Raw genomic sequence first — 20,277 nt, 5'->3', positions numbered from 1 at the left:
TTGACCTCTTTTTCATACTCGCTACTTTCATGCTAATTTTATTGACTCAAATAAGGGGGAAAAAACGGGGATTTAGATTTTACTCGCTATTTCCGAGTACGTTACTTTCATGTTCTACTGTATTATCATTATTGTTGTTATTATTGTTGTTATTATTATTATTATCATTATTATTATTATTATTATTATTATTATTATTATTATTATTATTATTATTATTATTATTATTATTATTATTATTATTATTATTATTATTATTATTATTATTATTATTATTATTATTATTAAACAGCTCTAACATCGGTTAGAGGGTTTCAAAATTTATGAATTATTGAAAAGAAAAAAACAAAGATCATTATTAACAGAACAATTAAGATAAAAAAAAAAAAAAACTGATTATACAGTATATAGATCAATTCCATTTCATTGTGCTTAATGAGCTTCACCATGCTTCGTATCCTAGAAGGACGAAATGGAACCAAATTTCCCTTTCATATAAGTCGTCTGTTAGACACCCTTTATATTCTGGCTCTCAAAGAAAAATCCATTATTACACACAGCCAAGTACTCTTTCACACTAGAGTTAAATATGATAGTGTGTGTAAGGTGCCTTACCCAAATATTCAATGTCAAAGGTAGACTATCCAGACCATTGTAACCAAACCAGTTAAGGACTACCCTCAGCAATTCATTACTCTGTAACAGGACAAAACTCTACACAACTATAGCACTGAAACAGTATCATATCCTCCATTCTAGAAAGACAACACTATTCCACATACCTCTCAAGATCAGAATAGACCCTGATGGAATTAAACCACCTCCAAAAACAGTCGTCCTGTGTAATGGTGTAAATCGAGGCGGCAGACTGGAGCAGTTTTAGTTGTGCCAGCACCTCAAACTCTTTCCGCCGCTTTTCAAAATTGATGAGGCCTTCATCTGTCGTGTCTGGCATGGCAGTGTCAATCATAGTAAGGTCTGTCAGAAATGTGCCTAGGTAAGGTACTGTTCCCTGGACTATGCCCTGGAAAGTGGAAATGTTTAATACATTAGCTTGCTACCTTTAGGATACAATACTTGTTTACTAGAAAATACTTTCAGCTAGAGTGGCTCAGCGGTACAGTCTTTGCTTCGTACCCGAAAGGTACCGAATTCGATCGCCCGCCGCTGCGTTGTGCGGCCTTGAGCAAGTCACCTAGCCCTAGCTCAATTTGTGGCGCTACACTGGCAGCTGATGCCTGGGTTATTCCAGTCTTCCCTTGGAAAAGACCCTAGAGACAAATTTCACCTATGGGATGAATAAAGGGAATTCTAATTCATCTAACTGACAAAGCCAACCAATTACTGCTAGTTTGACAGAGAGATCTAAACAAAAAAATTTTAAAATTATACTATCAGATTTAAAAACCAGTTCTTTTTTTTATTTGAGTTGAGGGCTATTAAAAATGATCTATAAGAACCCCCAAGAATTTGATGGATAAAAGAAAGTCTTTTGAAGCCTTGAAAACCAAAAATCACCGTTTTCTTCTGTGTATTGTCATAATATTGATTCTGGATTTATCTCTTAAAACACCACTTTTGGATCATACTGCTAAAGAAGAACATGTGAAAAAAAATAATATCAATAAATAAGTCAAACATCAACTGAAACTCACATTATCAATCCAAGACCGTCTTTTATGCAGGTTTTTCCTTTTCAAACTTTTGCTCTGGAAGTCGAGGTCTGGAAACTTGGCTGTCGCTTCCTGCAATAAAAATATTGATGACAGTTATGAGAGTTTTGGAATATAGTAAAATCATGAACACTAACAGTGATGAGGAGAGCAATTATCATTAACAATTAAAATATTAATAATTACAACAATGAACACAATATTGATAATGATAATAATAATGATGATGATGACGATAATAATAATAATAATAATAATAATAATAATAATAATAATAATAATAATAATGATGATGATGATGATGAAGATAATAATAATAATAAGAAGAAGAAGAAGAAGAATAGTAATGATGATGATGATGATGATGATGATAATGATGATGATGATGATGATAAAAAAAATAGTAATAAAGGCATTTTAGTTTGAGTGTCAAAAAAATCTGTGATGCTTTCCAAATGCAAAATAATCTAATCATAAACGTTTCAGACTTAACATCTCAATCTGGTATTACGTCAGTATGACCCAACCCTTGAACATTGAATCTTAAAGCATGAATCATGAGAAAGAGCTAAATGAAGGAATTGTAATACATTTTCTTCAAAAGCAACAAGATCTGAATTTGTGATTTTGATCATTTTACTCAAGCATAATATCAGAGCTTGAACTGTTACAGCATAGTGTCTCATCTTACAACAAAATCACGTTGAATACAGTCAGTGACTGTTCCACAGCACTGCATTGTGCCTTTGAAGGGAACACTTTTTGACATTACCCCAATCATTTCAGGTGAATGAGTACATGGTTATGTTTGTTTGTTTTGGTCATTCAACGCCAGTAAAGAGGAAGAAAATGGGATAGTTAAAAAATTATAGAATTACCAGTAAAGGTTCCAAATAAAAAGTAGAACAAAGGGGAATGTTTCAAATAGGGAACAGGTGTAGATTCCAAGAGCACACTATCAGTATAATTATCAGTTTGATACCACCTAAAAGTCGCATTCAGAAACCAGTACAGGATCCCACTGAGATGATACACTCAAATGTTTATAGAATATATCCAAAACAGAAAACATGACTAACATTACATAAGAGAGAGATAATTTACAAGGAAATAAAATATCATCCCCCAAAACTATAACTATACATTTGACTGTTTCCCTCCAAGCCAAGGACTCCAGCTAGGACGAGGTCAAAAATCAGTAATCCCATTCCAAGACAAAGACAGAAAGCAACTCAGAAAACAGATAGAAGCGGATAGAACTCACAACAAGTGACCTCATACCCACCATGAGAGGTCAAAGACCTAACCCAGGAACGAATACCTGGTTATTTTAATAGCAAGAAATGAAGTGAGTGGGAAAGTGCCAAAAGACAACAGAGAATAAAAACTTTTTATGGGGTCGTGGATAGCTCATACGGTAGAGTCACAAACTCCCCAGACAGGAGAGTTGTCATACCAGTAAGGTCGCGAGTTGTTCGGCACTTTCCTACTCACTTGATTTCTTGTTATTATCAACATAAGTGCCTGCTCCACTCACTTTTCTGGATATTTTATGACAGATAATATAACTTCTAGAAGAAAAAGGATACTTATCAAATTGTGTTGACTGAATAGAAGTAAATTTGGTTCTATATGACTATATATGAGCCATTGCAGGGAATTAAGAAATCATTGTGAAGCACATTGTTGAATCAGTAAAAAACTGTTTATCAATTGATGCTAAGAATTTGGGTAAAATATTCATCTATTCTGTCCACCAGATGAATCGCACCAATACATAAAACTGTGAGTAACCTTTAACATCTAAGTCTTTTTAAAAGAGACTTTAGTGAGAAGTAATCACTCAACCGAATGTCTAAAACAATAACAAAGAGCCGAGAGATGTCAAACTTCATCAACATTCAATATAAACGGCAATGAGTCACATTTTCCTCCAAAGAATTACCTTCATCAGTAGTTCTCTCGAATTGATCTGGTTATTTTCCACAGAGAATATTTCACTCAGCTCTTCAAATAACACCACTGAATCTCTGAAAATGAATAAAAACAGAACATAATATTAGACCTTGTTGGTAATGAAAATAGAGTTCAAAATGTAAAAAAAATAAATTGATGCATACATAATGGACTTTAAATTTAACTTGAGCAATATGTAGTGCAATATCCACTTAAATTTATTTTTTTTTAAATTGAGCTTTATATAGCGCATTATCCACTAAATGTGCTCAAAGCGCTTTACAAGGGGTCCCTGGTCAACAGCAACATTTAACGTGTAGGACGGGACATAACGCCTGTTAGGCGATATTACAATTTTTCGGACAAAGACAACACCGTTTACGGCCAGTTACTCATTTTACACCTGAGTACGGTGATGGAATGTGAATAAAGAGCCTTTTCCAAGGACTCAACTATGCGCCGAGCGTGAGGCTCGAACCCAGGACCTTCCGATTCGAAAGAGAGTGTCATACCACTAGACCACATAGCCGCACTCAACATGATCAAAAAGCTTTACAAAAGGTCGGTCACCAGCCAACAGGAATATTTAACATATTGGATAAGACATGATGCCTCAAAGGTGTTAACGGCCAGCTACTCAATTTACACATGAGTATGATGAGAGGGTAAAGAACCGTTTCCAGGGATGTAACCATGTGCTGCCCAGAGCAGGATTCAAACCCTGGACCTTCAAGTCCGAAGACAAAGGTCATACAACAAGACCACATAGTCGCATAATACATTTTTAGAGGTATACGGAGGTGATATTCATTCTGCCATAGATGAAAATTATTTTTTTTAAAGGTGAGCTTTTATATAGCGCAATAGCCACTAAACATGTTCCAAGAACTTAGAGAAAATAGATTTCATGATTAGCAATAGCAACATTTTTACCTTATCATATTTTGCTGGAAGTGTTTTTGGTTTGTTTTTTTTTCCATTTTGTGATCACTAACGGGTGAAGATAAGGAGAGGTTAAAGAAGATAAATGCAAGTTGACAAATTTTAAGAATGTTAATAATATTTTAAATATCATATATCCATATTTTAGTATTTGTGTCATTTAGACAAGTATTCGTTTTCTTGGCTGAACATTAATAGCTGCAGCAAGATGGGATAAATAATAAGAGAATTTGTATTTAGTATTTACTAATGTCAAGCTCAGTAACAAACAAAAAGTTTTATTTCTTTTAATATTCTATTTAACTTCTCGCCTTTATTTCTGTTCCCTGTGATAACCATTTTTTCTAGTAGCCTGAATCCAAAAAACAACTATACCATACTAGCTAAGAGATTTTTAAAAACTTACTTGGATACAGCAGACCAAGTCTTTCTCAACCTATAGACAGCATGTGATTGAAGACCAGTAATGATAGCTTTCAAGGAAGAAAAGTTCTTTAGTTCTCGCAAATCCTGGAAAAATAAATCAAGACTTTTTGAAAGCAACATCATCTAAGCTAAATAATAAGTAAAATTAATATCAATAGGAAATTGAATCAATTAAATTTTAATTACATTCATTTACCTCATGAACCTATATATTTGTTTGATCTTACAGAATTAAGAAGTCTTGAAAGAAATTGAATGAAAATTTCTCATCTACAAATCTAGAGAGGAAAATTATGAATTTGGCCAAATTGACTAAACATTAGTCCTTTTTCAACTTCATGTTCCAATTTGGGATCCCTAGCTCTATTGGCAGAATAGAAGTCACAAATGAGGGGAATTGCTCTTTGAGTTGATTTTTTTTCGAACTCATCTGTCCATCCAGCAATGATTGGATAGCTGGGTCTGGTATACATGGAGCAAAGTACTTTGCAATTCACTGGTGTCGTTACTGTCAATTTAATGCTAAAGAAACTACGGGAATATCTTGTTAAAATCCATTTATGAGTCTTACCATACCAATCTAATATTATTTCGGAATGAACATGAGTTTACCCAGTCGACTGTCGTACTCTGGAAAAACGCATATTTAAAATTTGACCAGAAAAATAAAAATAAAATTCCCATAGGAAAAATTTTTCTTTTGGGTCTATTCAAAGGGAAGACTGGAATAACCCAAGCATTAGCAGCAGTGCAGCGCCGCAAGATGAGCTAGGCGAGGGCAAGTGACTTGCTCAAGGCCGCACAATGCAGCGGGTATTCGAACTTAGTACTTTGAGGGTAGGAAGCAAAGACCGTACCGCTGAGCCATGCTGCCCCAAGAAAACAAATATCAATCAATTTCAATGACCCTCATCTTTGCAGACTTTCAAACCTGGGGACTTTGCAAAGTCCCTGGTTCGAGAGTTTTTTTACCAAGATGGGGGTAATTGAAATCGATGGAAATGTAAAGGACGGGTTTTCTGGTCAAATTTTTTAATATGGATTTTTCAAGAGTACGACAGTAAAATGGATAAAGACAAAACGATCAGAAATTTTAAAATGTAAGTTCTTTTTTTAAAGTTCAAGAAATAAAACTCAATTTACTTAATGAGGGCATACATTTTAACTCAAATTGTATAAGTGAAGCTTACAATTCAATCTTACGCACCAAATACATAATTGAGAAGACTGGTCATATACTAGTAAGTACCTGGGCTATCATGATCCACTTCTGCAAGACCTTGGCACGATGTGATGTCTTGAGCTCCTGTGTCCTGAGTATTGTGGCAATAACCCTCAGAGAGATTCGGTTGAATTGCTGGATGGTGGCTTGGATGCTGGGAGCCTCTGGGGCACCCTCTTTATCGCGACGAGACCATACAGCACCCAAGCAGTGATGAGGGACCACTTTACGGAATAGGTCCTAAAATAGAAAAAAGTTAAAGAGACTTTTTTGGACTGGAAATACCAAAATATATAGCTGCTTTATTTCACATTATATAACTCGAATAATGTGTTCCTTTGATAATCAAAATACTTTTTGGAAATGACGAGACCATATGGCACCCAAGCAGTGATGAGAGACCACTTTATGGAACAAGTCCCGAAAAATGAAAGAAGTTTGAGAAATTATTTTTACTATAAATACCAAAATATATAGCTGCTTTAATTATCCTTACATAACTCAAATATTGAGTTTATTTGATAAATGAAATATGTTTTTTGGAAATGATACAAGAGGGAGACACGAAGCCAAAACTTGAATCAAGTATATTAATTATGTAAAAGCCATCACCATCGACTATCCCCATACAAGGACCAGATATAAATTTACATTTATTTAGCATAAATGAGGCTATGACAAAAAGGTCGTCTTTGTAATATTCATCACAAAAATACTCCAATACATCATTTTGAAAAACTAATAACTGAATTTGCTTTTATCAGTTTCTTTGAGTTGAATAAATGAAAATAAACCCAAAAAAACAACAACCAAGCACAAATAGAATAGTAGAATTAGCTTCTAAAAATTCAAAACAAAGTGTGGAGAGATTATTAACATTGTCCTCAATTTTTCTACACATTAAAAAGCTATTATTACTATAATTTAGGTACAAACACACATATACACAAACAATAATTATGTTGTAAATGGCACTTGCAGAGATAGAATTGTATGTTGACGAGTGTCAGACTCCCATTATGGAAGAATTAATTAAGTAAATTTATAGCTGCCCCTTCCACATTTAAAGTCCGACATGAATCATATGTATCATACTCTCTTATTCTAGTATAAGGCAGGGGTGAATATGAGACACCAAAAATTGAATTCATGGCAAAAAAAAAACTGTCTGAATCATGAAGCTTTCATTTTTTTTCTGTTTAAGTTTGAGAAAAAACATTGATAGCCATTTTTTTAAAAAAAGCATTTCAACTTCACACAACTTGCTCAATCATTGCTCAAAATTTGTTTTTCACATAGATATAGAAACATATTTAGACATGTTCAGAATAAAATTTCCTTTTGCTAATCAGACATGATGTTTTGTTCTAAATTTGATTACTATCTAATTACATTCAAGTATAATCTCAAGACTGATTCGAAATCTTGTAAAAAAAAATGTTTTAATTAAATCATAAAAATACTAACATAAAGGTGAAAATGGAAAGGCTTCGGATAAAAACAAAACAAGCAATGGTTAAATTGTTTTCATCTGAAACCTTTCCATTTTCACCTTTGGCAGAAAACACAAGAAGGCCCAAAATGGGGGTCTCCTTTTGAAATAAACTTATTTCTATGAAAAAATCCAAATTCACTTACTTTTTTGTGTGTTTTGTGTTGATTTATGGTTAAGGAACCTGTGTGAGCAGTTTGAATAAAAATATTTTGTTGTTATTAAGATATTGTTTGTTGAAGTGTTTTTTTATGGGTTTTGGCGACAACAAACGTTTTCATTTCAGCCACGGTAGTTTCGGAAAACTGAGTTAAAGAAACATGAAATCAACTCAGAAATTCTTTGAATGGCCATATTTTGTGAAATAAAACATTAAAAAATCGGAGAATGAGTTTAATTTTTAAAAATAATTATGATTTCATGCTTAAAATAAAGAAAAACGGCCGTTTTCGAAAACACAAAGTTTTGGGGACTTCGTAATTCTTCCATAGTGAGGCTCTTACTTCCTGTAAAATACGAGTCAAAACATCCGGCGTCTACATCGTTTTTCCATAGCTGCAGTTTTTGTTTACGGCCCTAAAACGTTATCCGATAACATGGACGAGTAAAAATTGGTAAGTTGACTATTTTCATTATAATTTTAAGTATTTTAGTTAATCATTGTGAAATTCAAAGGATTTGTGTTAGTTTTAATGCCCGTTTTTCTGTGTGTCGCTCTTCCATAGCCGTTTTTCCATAGCAGAATCAAGTCGGCTTCGATTGTTTTGATTCTGATAATTCCATTTCTAACCCCTGAAAGTCGATAATCGACTTATTTTATTGTAAATATATGATGAATGACAAGATAGAAACCCACAACTACGCAGGATGATGTTATTTTGGCTTGAAATGCCTTGATTTAATGTTTGGGTTAAAACTGCTATGCCACAGAATAGCGAAACCAATATGGCAGCTGATTCACGATAATGGCATGGCTGGCGACCCATAAGAAATCAACTAAATTTAGATTAAATTTATGAAAATGATAAATAGACATTATTTTTATCAAATCTTGTTCCCTTCCATTTAATTTGATTCCCACCATTTTTCTTTCTTGTATGATTCAGATAACATCAGTAAAATTTCTCTAATTAGTTGTACATTTATTTCAGCTACTTTTCTTCATATAAATATTTCGATGATTATATGTTATTTGACTCATTATTAATATTATTTGCTAATTTGTATATTTTTCTTTGGGCAGGTTCTTTTATTATTTCATATTGCATTACACTTCTTAACATATGAGATATAAACACAACTTTCTATTTGACTTTAATGTAATATTACCAGAACCATATTTACTTATCTTTCCCAGATCAGACTGTCCAGTGGTGAAGGTGGGGGAGTACCTCAAAATAACATGCGAGATAAACAAGCTCACACAAAGACTTTTTTTTTGCTGTTGTAAGAAGTTTTTCATACCTTTAATGCAATATTTTGTAATATTTATAACTCATTTTCATGTTTTCTGAAGTTGCAGGTGGTCACAGCGTACACAACGACAACAGTTTAGTTGAGACGGGATCCCGTTCCTGACACCTGCTGACCCGGTCACGGTGAGCGGTCAATCACCGAGAGGAATTTACCTAACGGGGATTGCCGTTTCACTCAATTTAACAATGTTTTGTTTTATTGTCTGTTAGACACCCATATTGAATAAGTTGAAATATCACTACTTGGTATAAAAGTTTATATTTTCTACTTTTACTGTGTGTTTTTTATTTTTTCATAGTATTACTAGATTTCTCAATATAAGTTATCAATGAACGGTAACAAATTACACAAAAAATATAGCGGGTGCAACATTTCAAAAATTAGAGAAAAAAAAACGTTGCTATGGATTTGTCTGAATTTTATGTATTATAAAGAGAAGATGTAAATACTTCTCCTCACAAAAAACGTATTTTTCCTCAACACAAATATATCCGCTACGAGCATTCAAACTCGTCAGTGTAGTTTGGGGCTGGTCTTTAACTGAATTGCGTTGATGACAAATCGCATTTTATTCATATCATTGATAATGCCGGATGCTCTTTTTTTTCCCAATTTTGCTGTTGTTTAGTGACATGTCTCTGTGCCTTGTTCTCCAAGAAGTCTAAGTCCAAACTTATATTGAGTGATGTGTGGTATGCACTGGTACTCAAGGAGGTGTTGTTTTGGGATTATTTTGTTTGGAAAATATTTTCTGTATGTATCCGTGTAATGTTTTATTGCACTTTGAATATATTGGATCGTGTCTGCTTTGATCGATTTTGTGTGTGAAATAAAGTTGTGCACATGACTATAGGCCTTGTTTATATTGTCGAAAATTAATCCAATACTGCAAGCGTCGTCAATGATGAGTGGGTCGTGGGTGCAGTTCTTTGTTTGTTGGATAATTGTAAGTGTAGACTTTTTCTTGTTAGTATTTGTGGCAGTGGTTGCCAATGAATGATCTGCTGTGGTAAGCCTGTTGTGTAATGCGGTATTCTGTCCAATTCAGAGGCAATAAGACCATCCCTGAGGGTGAGTGGCTCGTGCATGAGATTTGAAAGTCTCTCCTGCGTTTTGGAGTTTGTTGTTATATTCTACTATGTCGATATCAAACATGCAAGTGCAACCCGTTTCAAGGTTGATTTATTTATTATTAGCGTCTTGGCAATGAGAAAATACAAAGAAGCTAATGAGTCGTGTGTTCAATGTGCTTTATAATGTGTACTTTTTACACATAAATTATGAGTGTGCTCCTTGCTTGTCCAATGCCGTGTCAGTCCCATAGACTAAAAGAATGTTATTAGAATAATTTGAACATTTAAATGGTTTCTTGCGGGCACGTTTCTATTTCTGTGTTAAACAAAGCATACCACGACATGTCCTACATAATGAATTCACTGCTTGGTTATGACTTGCAATTGTGTGGTCCATGCTGTAAGAGAAAATTCAAAATTGACTGAGCGATGTAAGCAATGATATAGTGAATTAATGAATAAAATGAGTTTTAAAACACTCTGTATTACTTCTCATATCCATGCATACATAACAGCGTACATAAAATTTGGAAAAAGAAAAACCAAATACTTCACCCAATTTGGTGAAAGAAAGGGGGGGGGGGGGGGGGGCAGGAAAATTCTAACAAGCAGTTGAGCTAAGTTGAGGCCCAACACACAATGTCATTTAAAATTAAACATTAGCAAGATAATTCAAATTATGCAATTTAAAAATCAAATTAACTCATCATTGAAAAAAATAAAAAATAAAAATACAATTAACAATAAAACCGCAGCGAAATATTACGTTTCAATAACAAGGCTAAAGAGGTAATATCATTATTACCTGACCTACCGTGGAAAAATAATCATTACAAAATAATGAAAACTGAAGAGTAAATGAAACTTACCTCATTTCGTAGTAAAACTTGTGCCTTGTGAATCACACAAAAAAAAATTTGAAGTTTATAGCAACGTTTTTTTAGAATCCTGAGGTAATTACAAGTAATTTTATTTAAATGTTATAGAAAAATATGTGAATTTGAATCACGGCTTGTGGAATAAGTACTGGAGATATTGAAATAAAAATTGGACCGATGGAAAGAGGAGGTCTGCGAGAATTCTTTGCATTTGGGTGGAATTGCATCGTCACGAAGATCGTGAGGTTAATTGGTACGGAAATCATCCATTGGTATCACCCAATGCACGTCAAATCTACTTTCTGGGAATTGATATCGGCTGACCGCTGTTGACCCCGGTTACCTGTCGGGTGAGGTTACGTCGGCGCTCGGAACAGCGGGAAACTAAACGGTCAGATTTATAGTGCAGATTAGACGCCGTGTGGTAAGTAAGCTGTTGTTTGACTTTGAAATTTGAATTTTTTTTTTTTTATGATAAGAATATACCTATCATCTTGTTTCTTGTAATTTTTCCACAGGTTTCAACCCCACCAGAGCCTTCTTCTGATGCTCCATTCGTGCGATTCATGCGGAAGGGCCCTGGCAAGAGTTATGTGTTTGGTGATGTTCCAGATGAAAGCTTCATCAGTCAGGGCCCTCCGGACAACTACCGCTGGACGAAAGTGCCCTCGGAGCAAGTTACGATTGATAACAAGGGGCACTATTTTTTAAAATTATAATTGATTGTATATATTAACCTTTATTAGTATTTGCTGTATATATTAGATTTATTGATTATTTATGACATTTCAAAGAATTTTATACTTTAAAATAAAAAAAAACATGAAAACTTCAAATTTTTCCGACTCGTGTCCTTTTGTATTTTTTTTTTTACATTAAAAAAAAAAAATATGGCATGAATCCTGCTATTATTTTGAGAAAAATGCATGGGCTGCTGAGTTATGCTGTTTTAAGATGATTTCAAATGCCTGGGGGCAGGTTTGCATTGAAATTTTGGTGATCCTGAGAATTACCAGAAAATTTCAAAAAAACGGAAGAGTTGTCTTTCCTTGACAATTTCTCGTCATGTAAGAGGCCTGCTGCTCTCAAAAGCTATTTTTTCTGAATCTGCAATGATTAACCTTTCATTTGATACCAAATATGATGTGTTTGGAGTATTTTGAAAATTGGTCAAAATGGGCCCCAAAATGAAAACCCTTTGAGACCCTTTGTGTTTTCCGCCCTTTTCAACAACAAAAAAAACTCACTGCATCTTTGCATGTCAATTGCTCTGCAATCTTCCGACAAGATATTTCTAGAAGGGCTAGAGATTTGCTGCTGTCTGTATCCACGGGGTGACTTCCTCCTTCTCGAAGTGAAAAGCTAAACTCACTTTTACTGGCTGAAAAACAAAAGTAATAATAACGATTTGAAGAATCAATAAAATTTATTTTTTTTCTCTGCTAAAGTTCTAAGACAAATCTCTAATGGTTTTCTAGGTTACTTCTTACCTATTTACCTAAAGATTTGTTTCATACTTAAACGTTTGAATCTAAAAGATGGGTATCGCATACTGACTGACAAAGATATAAAAATACAATAGACAAGAAAAAATTGGTATAGAATACACCATGAGAAAGGGAAATGTTTTGAAATGATTTCTTTCTTACACCATGTACTGAACTGTTCACAATGTATGTGCTGGTTCCAGTTTTCTGAATGGGGAATAGTAGTTTGTTTCTTTGAAAGGATTTTATATTTTGGAGAAAACAACAAAAAAAATATATTAAAAAAAAAAAGAAATGATAAATACACACTGAAGTTCAATATATTCTGATTAAAATATTCACAACAATTTACCCTCCAACTCTGCATCCTCTTGTTTGAAGGACTGGAGTTTTTCTTGGACCTTACGACCAAGTCCACTCCCCGGTATGTGGTCCTTAGCAAATCTGTCTAGCTCACGGAGACAGGTGTAGTCTGGACTGTCACGGAAATCTTCAACGTATGATTCCAGCCACATGAATAAAACAGAATTAAGGGCCCTGAAAAAGCACAAAGTTCAAATTGATTATAGTATGTAGGGTACAGAGTTGAAAAAGGGATCTGCAGAGGTCAAGGGTCAGCAATAAGGGCCCTAAAAAAGTGCAAAGTTCAAATTGAATATAAAGAAAGAAATAAAAATAAACAAATGAACTGAAACCACCTTTCAGGGGAATTAATAGTACAAACATTGAACTACAATGCTGGGGATGGAAGAATATAATAAAATAAATCTATGAATGAGAATATAAGGCACAGTGTTGAAAAAGAGTTTTGCAAGGATTAAAGATTAATAACACATTATCTTTTTATTTTAAATCCCACAGCATTAAAATTCTTGATACTTTCCTCACTTCTTCATCGTTCTGTCTCATGTATGTCAAGTACCGATCTTGATTTGGTACATAAAATCTATTGATTTCCTCAGCTCCAAAGTGGATCTATAGAGTTTATTAGAATTGAGTTATGGTGAGACGAGGCGCTACTTCTTTGCCGACCATACAACAATGGACATCTTCGACATCACGATTACACAGTGGGCATTGGAAATTGTTATGTGTAGTTTTTGAGGCGTTTTGTAATGTCCTAACCCTTAACTGTCGAGATGACCCGGTCAAAATAATAATAATAACAACAACAACAACAATCATAATAATAATAACAATAAGTAGAAGAAGAAAAAGAAGAAGAAGAAGAAAAAGAAGAAGAAGAAGAAGAAGAAGAAAAAGAAGAAGAAGAAGAAGAAGAAGAAAAAGAAGAAGAAGAAGAAGAAGAAAAAGAAGAAGAAGAAGAAGAAGAAGATGAAGGAGGAGGATGAGAAAGAGGAGGATGAGAAAGAGGAAGAGATGAAAAAGAGGACAACTGCCACATTCCCAGAGGTGTGTCGTTAAGCAGAGTAAACTGCAATATCTAATTACCCAATTTGCAATTCTCTCAGCTCGGTTTTATCCTCCTTAGTTTGATCCAAAAGAGATCTATATCTGTGACACAGAAAGAGGTAAAATATATGAGAGGATAATAGTATTTCCATCATGTTTAAGACATTATAATAACAGAAAGAAGAGCTGGACTGTCTGTATATTTTTAAAAACTGTTTCAAAAACTTGCACTTTTACTAAATTAAATGATTTTTAAAAATTTTAAACTTGCTTTCAAAATTGGATATTTAACTTTGGTAAATCTGGTCGCCAATGAAGATGATTTATTACTTTAAAAAATATGGGGATGGCTGGCTTTTCAGCTACTGGTCCCAATAGCTCTGTGATAGACACTAGAATCAAAAACAAAGAAACCAACAATATCAATCACTTGCTCAGTAAAGATGTTTTTCCACACCCCTGTCCACCCAAAAGTGATTGAATAAGTGATTTATTACATCTGGCAGAAAGTTCTGAGCAAGAGAGATGAGCATTCTATCCAAAGGGTAACAAGCAGTTGCTACTGTCTATAGATAAACTCTGGTTCCATGGACTTTGTGGCTTTGAAGGACTACGTTTAAGTCAAGCTGCCTTAAATCCTAAGCCAAATCTATTTATTCATTTGATAACGCCAAATTGCACGAGTCATTATCAGAGAACAACATGTGCCAGATCGTAACAACGCCAACCCACTCTGCTGGTCATATTTTAGATTGGGTAATTGTAGAAAATTCAGAGTTCCAAAAAACCAACGCCACCGTCGATTATCTCCCCTTTTCGGACCACTCCCTCATTTCTTTCAATCTTGACGTTTCAAAACCATGCCAAGAAACCACCACCACATCAACCAGAAACATTAAAGGCATTAATTTGGACAATTTCAGAGGCGATTTAGAAACAAAACTTACTAAAAATTCAATTATTTCTCCAGACCAGTGGAATAGTTGTCTCATTGAAACGCTTGACAAACATGCGCCATTCCAAACAAGGACCGTCACCAACCGCAAGTATGCTCCGTGGTATACGTCGGACGTTAAAGAAGCTAAAACGAAGTGTCGGAGAGCAGAAAGACTGCTGAAAACATCAGGCCTCATGATTCATCGTGAAATATTCAAGAGCGCATTTCGTGCCTGGAAGACAACAATAAAAAAGGCAAAGACCACGTATTTTCTTTCAAAATTTGAAACTTCTAAATCTTGTAAACAATTATTTAACATCTGCAACGATCTACTTGGACGTGAAAGCTGCACTTCATTACCATCTACAACCAATCAAAGAGACTTGCCAGACACATTTGTCAACTTTTTTAAAGACAAAATCCATAACATTCGTTCAGAACTAGATCGGCATGAACCATTTATAGATACAAATACATTCTGTGGTACCCCTTTAGACAAGTTCCAACCAGTTTCACCTAGTTTCATAAACGAGTTGATAAAAAAAGCCCCCATTAAATCCTGCGACCTTGATCCCCTACCAGCACAGCTTTTGGCCAGCTCCGTCGATACATTATTACCATCCATTACATCAATCATAAATACATCCATACTGACTGGCGAAGTTCCATCGTGCTTTAAAAGTGCCCTCGTCAAACCACTTCTGAAGAAACCATCACTGGACCACAATATATTAAACAATTATCGTCCTGTATCAAATTTACCTTTTTGTCAAAACTTTTGGAGAAGGTAGTTCTTACACAATTAACATCTCATCTTAAGAACAACCCTTTCAGTCAGCCTACAAACATCAACACAGTACTGAAACGGCGCTTCTTAAAATCTTTAATGACTTGTTATGTAATGCTGATGCTAACAATATCAATGTATTATGCCTTTTAGATCTTTCAGCTGCCTTTGACACCATTGACCATGACATTTTGTTAAGAAGACTAGAAAATACGTTCGGCATAAAAGGAATTGCCCTTAAATGGTTTACATCATATTTACAGGATCGATGGCAGACTGTCGTGGTGAATGGTGTTCAGTCAGAACAAGTTTTACTAAATTTTGGAGTGCCACAAGGCTCTGTTCTTGGCCCTGTCCTTTTTACTGTATATATGCAGCCCCTTTCTAGTGTGATATCCAGATTCAATCTGAGTTATCATTTTTATGCAGATGATACGCAAATATATGATTCAGCACCCCTTAGTAATTTACAGTTCTTAATACAACGAATTACGAGCTGTTTTAATGAGATTAAATCTTGGATGTACCACAATAAGTTAAAATTAAATGATAGTAAAACTGAGATTTTAATGTGTGGAAGACCGAGTATCCTTAAACAGGCAAATAAACCACTAATTACTCTCGGAAATAGCACAATAGAATTTTCAAATAAAGCAAAAAACCTTGGCGTCATCATTGATAAAGATCTTTCCATGACAAGCCACGTGAATAACACCATACAATCTATGTACATAGAAATGAAAAAAATAAGTAAAATTCGTAATTTAATACCGAAGCATATAACAGAACTTTTAATTAATTCCTTGGTTTTATCTAAATTGGACTATTGTAACTCCCTTTGGGCGAATTTAACTAAAGACAAAATTAGCAAACTTCAGGTTGCTCAAAATAACGCAGCCAGGATCATTGTACGCAATAACAAAAAATACCCGTCAGCAACTCTTCTTCTCCGTGAGTTACATTGGCTTCCTGTTGAAAAAAGAGTTGCCTATAAGATTTGTACTGTTGTCTACAAATCCCTGAGCACGAACAGTCCCTCCTATATTAAAGACCTTCTAAACATATATGTCCCCAATAGAAACTTGAGGTCAAGCAATGACCAATCAATCCTTGTCAAACCTAAGCCATTGCGTAAAATAGGTGAACAGTCTTTTCAATTTTCGGCCCCCCATTTTTGGAACTCTCTCCCGTCACACGTGAGATGCTCGGATTCGTTGACAACGTTCAAATCTCGCTTAAAGTTTTATCTTTTTACGTCATAATGTTGCAATATTATTTTCATATTTGTTGTTGTTAAATTGAATTCGTATCACGTTTCCTTCACACTTGTCTCACTGTAATATGTTTTGTTTTATATCACTGTAAAGCGCTTAGAGCCTGTGACAACGGGGTAAAGCGCTATATAAATGCCATTTATTATTATTATATTGTATTGATCTCATTGTCATATTTGACCCAACATAAAAAAATCGCCAAAAAATCAGTTGTAGAACAATGACGAATAAGACCATAATTTGTGTATCCACTGATAAATACTTATTTAATAAGCTAATCTCACAATTCAATCACTCATATTTTCAAAAATGATTTAATGCTTTTTCTATAACAGCCATTGGTGGTCTTTGAAGTCTAACATGATTTAGTGTAAGATAAAAGGATAAGACAATAGCACTATCAAAAGCTACTTTCCTGCAGTCAAATGAACACAGTTACCCAACCACTGCTGGATGTTTAGGGCTCATCCGCGTGTCAAATGCTTTACCAACTGAGCTATCAGAACCAGCATTGCAAGTTATAAAAAGATATAAGGGAAAACTGAGTATCCTTTCAAGAGCCTTTAAGACCATTGGCTTTTGTTTTTTTTTTATTTGGTGAATGTTGATTTCTCTTTGCCTTACCTCAAACCACACTATAAAAACTATACTTTTCAATCCATCATAAATAAAACGATCCGATCCATACGTATAATATAATACAAACCTTAGTATGATGGTGTTCAATACTTGACGTGGCGTGGCAAAAGTTCTATAAGTGGCAAGAAAGACGTTGACATAGCTGGAATCCATCTCTCCTCGAGTGTTGGTGAGACTTTCGACCAGCTTCTCAAGGGTGCCAGCACGAATGACTCGTACTTTGTGGGTCTCCCACATGAGATGGGAAAACTCTCGCTTGGCCTCATCCTCAAGCTAAAAATGCAAATTTTAAAAATAGGTTTTAAAAGTATTCCTCCCTGTCCCTCCTTTTTTTTAGAACCGAGCTAGGCTGATATTTTTCGGGGGATTATTTGACAGCAGTAGTCTGCGTATTCTTAATTGTCCAGTATTGGCCATAAGCTTAGTGTTAAAAGACAAATTATTTTATGAGTGGAATCTCTACAGTTTGTTATCCTGACTCCATAACTTTGGAGGTCCTTATATCTCAATGAATAGAGTACTTGACTCACATATAAACTAATTCGTCTCTAATCTGGATATTGTAAATGACTCTTCTATCCACACAGCATAAATACTCAGCAATAACCTAGCTTCCAAACAGAAGGATAGCAGGCAATTGTTGATGTCATTCCAATACCCTAAAAACAGGGTGAGTACTCTGTAGGACAATCATGTATATTCAATGGCCAGTCCACAGTTCAATTAAACCATTCTATCATTTGTATCCAACAATTTTTAATTGAAATAAATATAATTGAACAGTGAGCGATGCGGCTAAGAACATGATTTAGATGTTCACATTGCAGACTTGCCAACCATTTGAAAAGATTTATCACATTTTTCCATAAATTTATGCTCATTTTCTCATATTTTGTCACCAAAAATCATATTTTCAACATGTGCAACCATCCAAAATTTCAAATTTAACATTCGTTGAATCTATGGAGACTATTCAAGCTAGGAGAGAATAGGAAAATACTGTAATTTCAATGACAACCATCTGTCTTGTTACTCAGATTTTCATGTAGAAGGAGACGATATTAAATGACTTCAACTATTCCACTTTTATCATTTTCCCCCCTTTTTGTTAGAAACCGTTGACTTTTTGCATTTATCATATTTTAATTAACATTCCCATATTCTCATATTTTGGACCTCAAAGCGTATTAAAATATGAGAAATCATACTGGTTGGCAAGCCTGACATTGAATTGAAAGTTTAAGATAAAGATAATTAGATATTTTGTAAATCACAAAAAAAAAACTTGAGCATTTATTTTATACAGCGCAATATCCACTAGACATGCTCAAAGCGCTTTGCAAGGGTCCCTAACCAACAATTCACATATAGGACGAGACATGATGCCTGATAGGTATTATGACAATTTTTTCAGAAAAGGACAATGCTTTTAACCGCCAGGTTAAACCTGAGTGCAGTGAGAGAATATGAGTAAAGAGTCTTTTCTAAGGACTCAATTATGCTCCGCTCAAAGCAGGGCTCAAACCCTGGACCTTCCAATCTGAAGACATGTCATAACACAAGCTGATGGCCAGGAGATACTGCTATGCAACATTCGTATAAAAGCATATTTAGAATCTGTTAAAACATCATATTTACCATACATGAACAAAGGAGTTGAAAGCAACTCTCTCTCTCTCTCTCTCTCTCTCTCTCTCTCTCTCTCTCTCTCTCTCTCTCTCTCTCTCTCTCTCTCTCTCCCTCCCATCCCCATCAAAACACACGAGACAAATGCAGTTACTGAATTTTGACCAGTCTTCCACTTTTCTTAAGACTTAAAATTTGTCAGACGTCACTCTAAACTAATCATCCTATCACTGTGATCAAAAGCTTTGATTTCATTAATCATCACTGTTAATCCAAATTGGAAACAAAGACAACAATTCATTATTTACAGGTTAGCCTAAGCACTTACCCTGGCTTGAGAGAGATACGTGACTTTCTTCAAATATGCATTATAAACGGCTCCCTCTTCTCTTTCTTCCCGCCAGAATCGTGACACTTCATCCTATCAAAATAATTGTAAATGATAAAGACTAACACCACATGAATAGGATCATCATGCAATAAAGATTTTCCACAAAAATTCTAATATCTTGCTGTAGTATCCATTTTCACAGAAGCTCCTTGTTCACATTGTAAGGTCTTGCCAGTGTGCTGGAAAATTGATGAACAGTCTACGCTAAAGACTTCATTTAATGCTCATTTTTTTTTTTATAGAGTACACAATTTTTAAAATGCTTTCGTCACTTGCACAGAATAGTCAAGAGCACTGATTACACCAAAGATATGTGATGATGCATGTAATCACAATAAACTATTGCATGTTTTGACAACATAATTATCAATTTATATATCTTTTTAAATAGGTTTTTAAAAAATAGTTTGACATTTCTATAAAAGCAAAAAATACATTTGGTAAAGAGGTCTAGTTGTTCAAATCAAGTATGAGCCTGACCTGGTACTGACAACAACTCATTACATTTTTTAATATTGGACACCGACTCATTACTACATCTTACAAAATAATCTTTATCTCAGCATAAAAGGCATCCATTTCAAT

The 20,277-nt window shown here is 34.5% G+C and overlaps 1 protein-coding gene across 2 annotated transcripts in view; it reads right to left on the bottom strand.

Moving 5' to 3' along the window:
- The window catches only part of LOC144980083 (ral guanine nucleotide dissociation stimulator-like 1), a 36,631-nt gene that overhangs the window by 15,010 nt on the left and 1,344 nt on the right, over positions 1-20,277 (bottom strand). For both annotated transcript variants that reach the window (XM_078927574.1, XM_078927575.1), the window contains exons 2-11: positions 19,630-19,722; positions 17,743-17,948; positions 14,078-14,140; positions 12,978-13,162; positions 12,386-12,519; positions 6,247-6,459; positions 4,978-5,081; positions 3,619-3,703; positions 1,656-1,745; positions 783-1,024 (exon numbers count right to left, since the gene is read on the bottom strand). In XM_078927574.1, the coding sequence (XP_078783700.1) occupies positions 783-1,024; positions 1,656-1,745; positions 3,619-3,703; positions 4,978-5,081; positions 6,247-6,459; positions 12,386-12,519; positions 12,978-13,162; positions 14,078-14,140; positions 17,743-17,948; positions 19,630-19,722 (1,415 nt within the window). The remainder of the gene's footprint in view (positions 1-782; positions 1,025-1,655; positions 1,746-3,618; positions 3,704-4,977; positions 5,082-6,246; positions 6,460-12,385; positions 12,520-12,977; positions 13,163-14,077; positions 14,141-17,742; positions 17,949-19,629; positions 19,723-20,277) is intronic.

The sequence above is a fragment of the Berghia stephanieae genome, chromosome 9, assembly GCF_034508935.2.
Source record: "Berghia stephanieae isolate SIO BIC M18660-M18661 chromosome 9, UCSD_Bste_1.3, whole genome shotgun sequence".
In the NCBI taxonomy this organism is placed as follows: Eukaryota; Metazoa; Mollusca; class Gastropoda; order Nudibranchia; family Aeolidiidae; genus Berghia; species Berghia stephanieae.
Note: the sequence above shows the minus strand (reverse complement) of the source record. Positions and strands in the feature narration are given on the sequence as shown.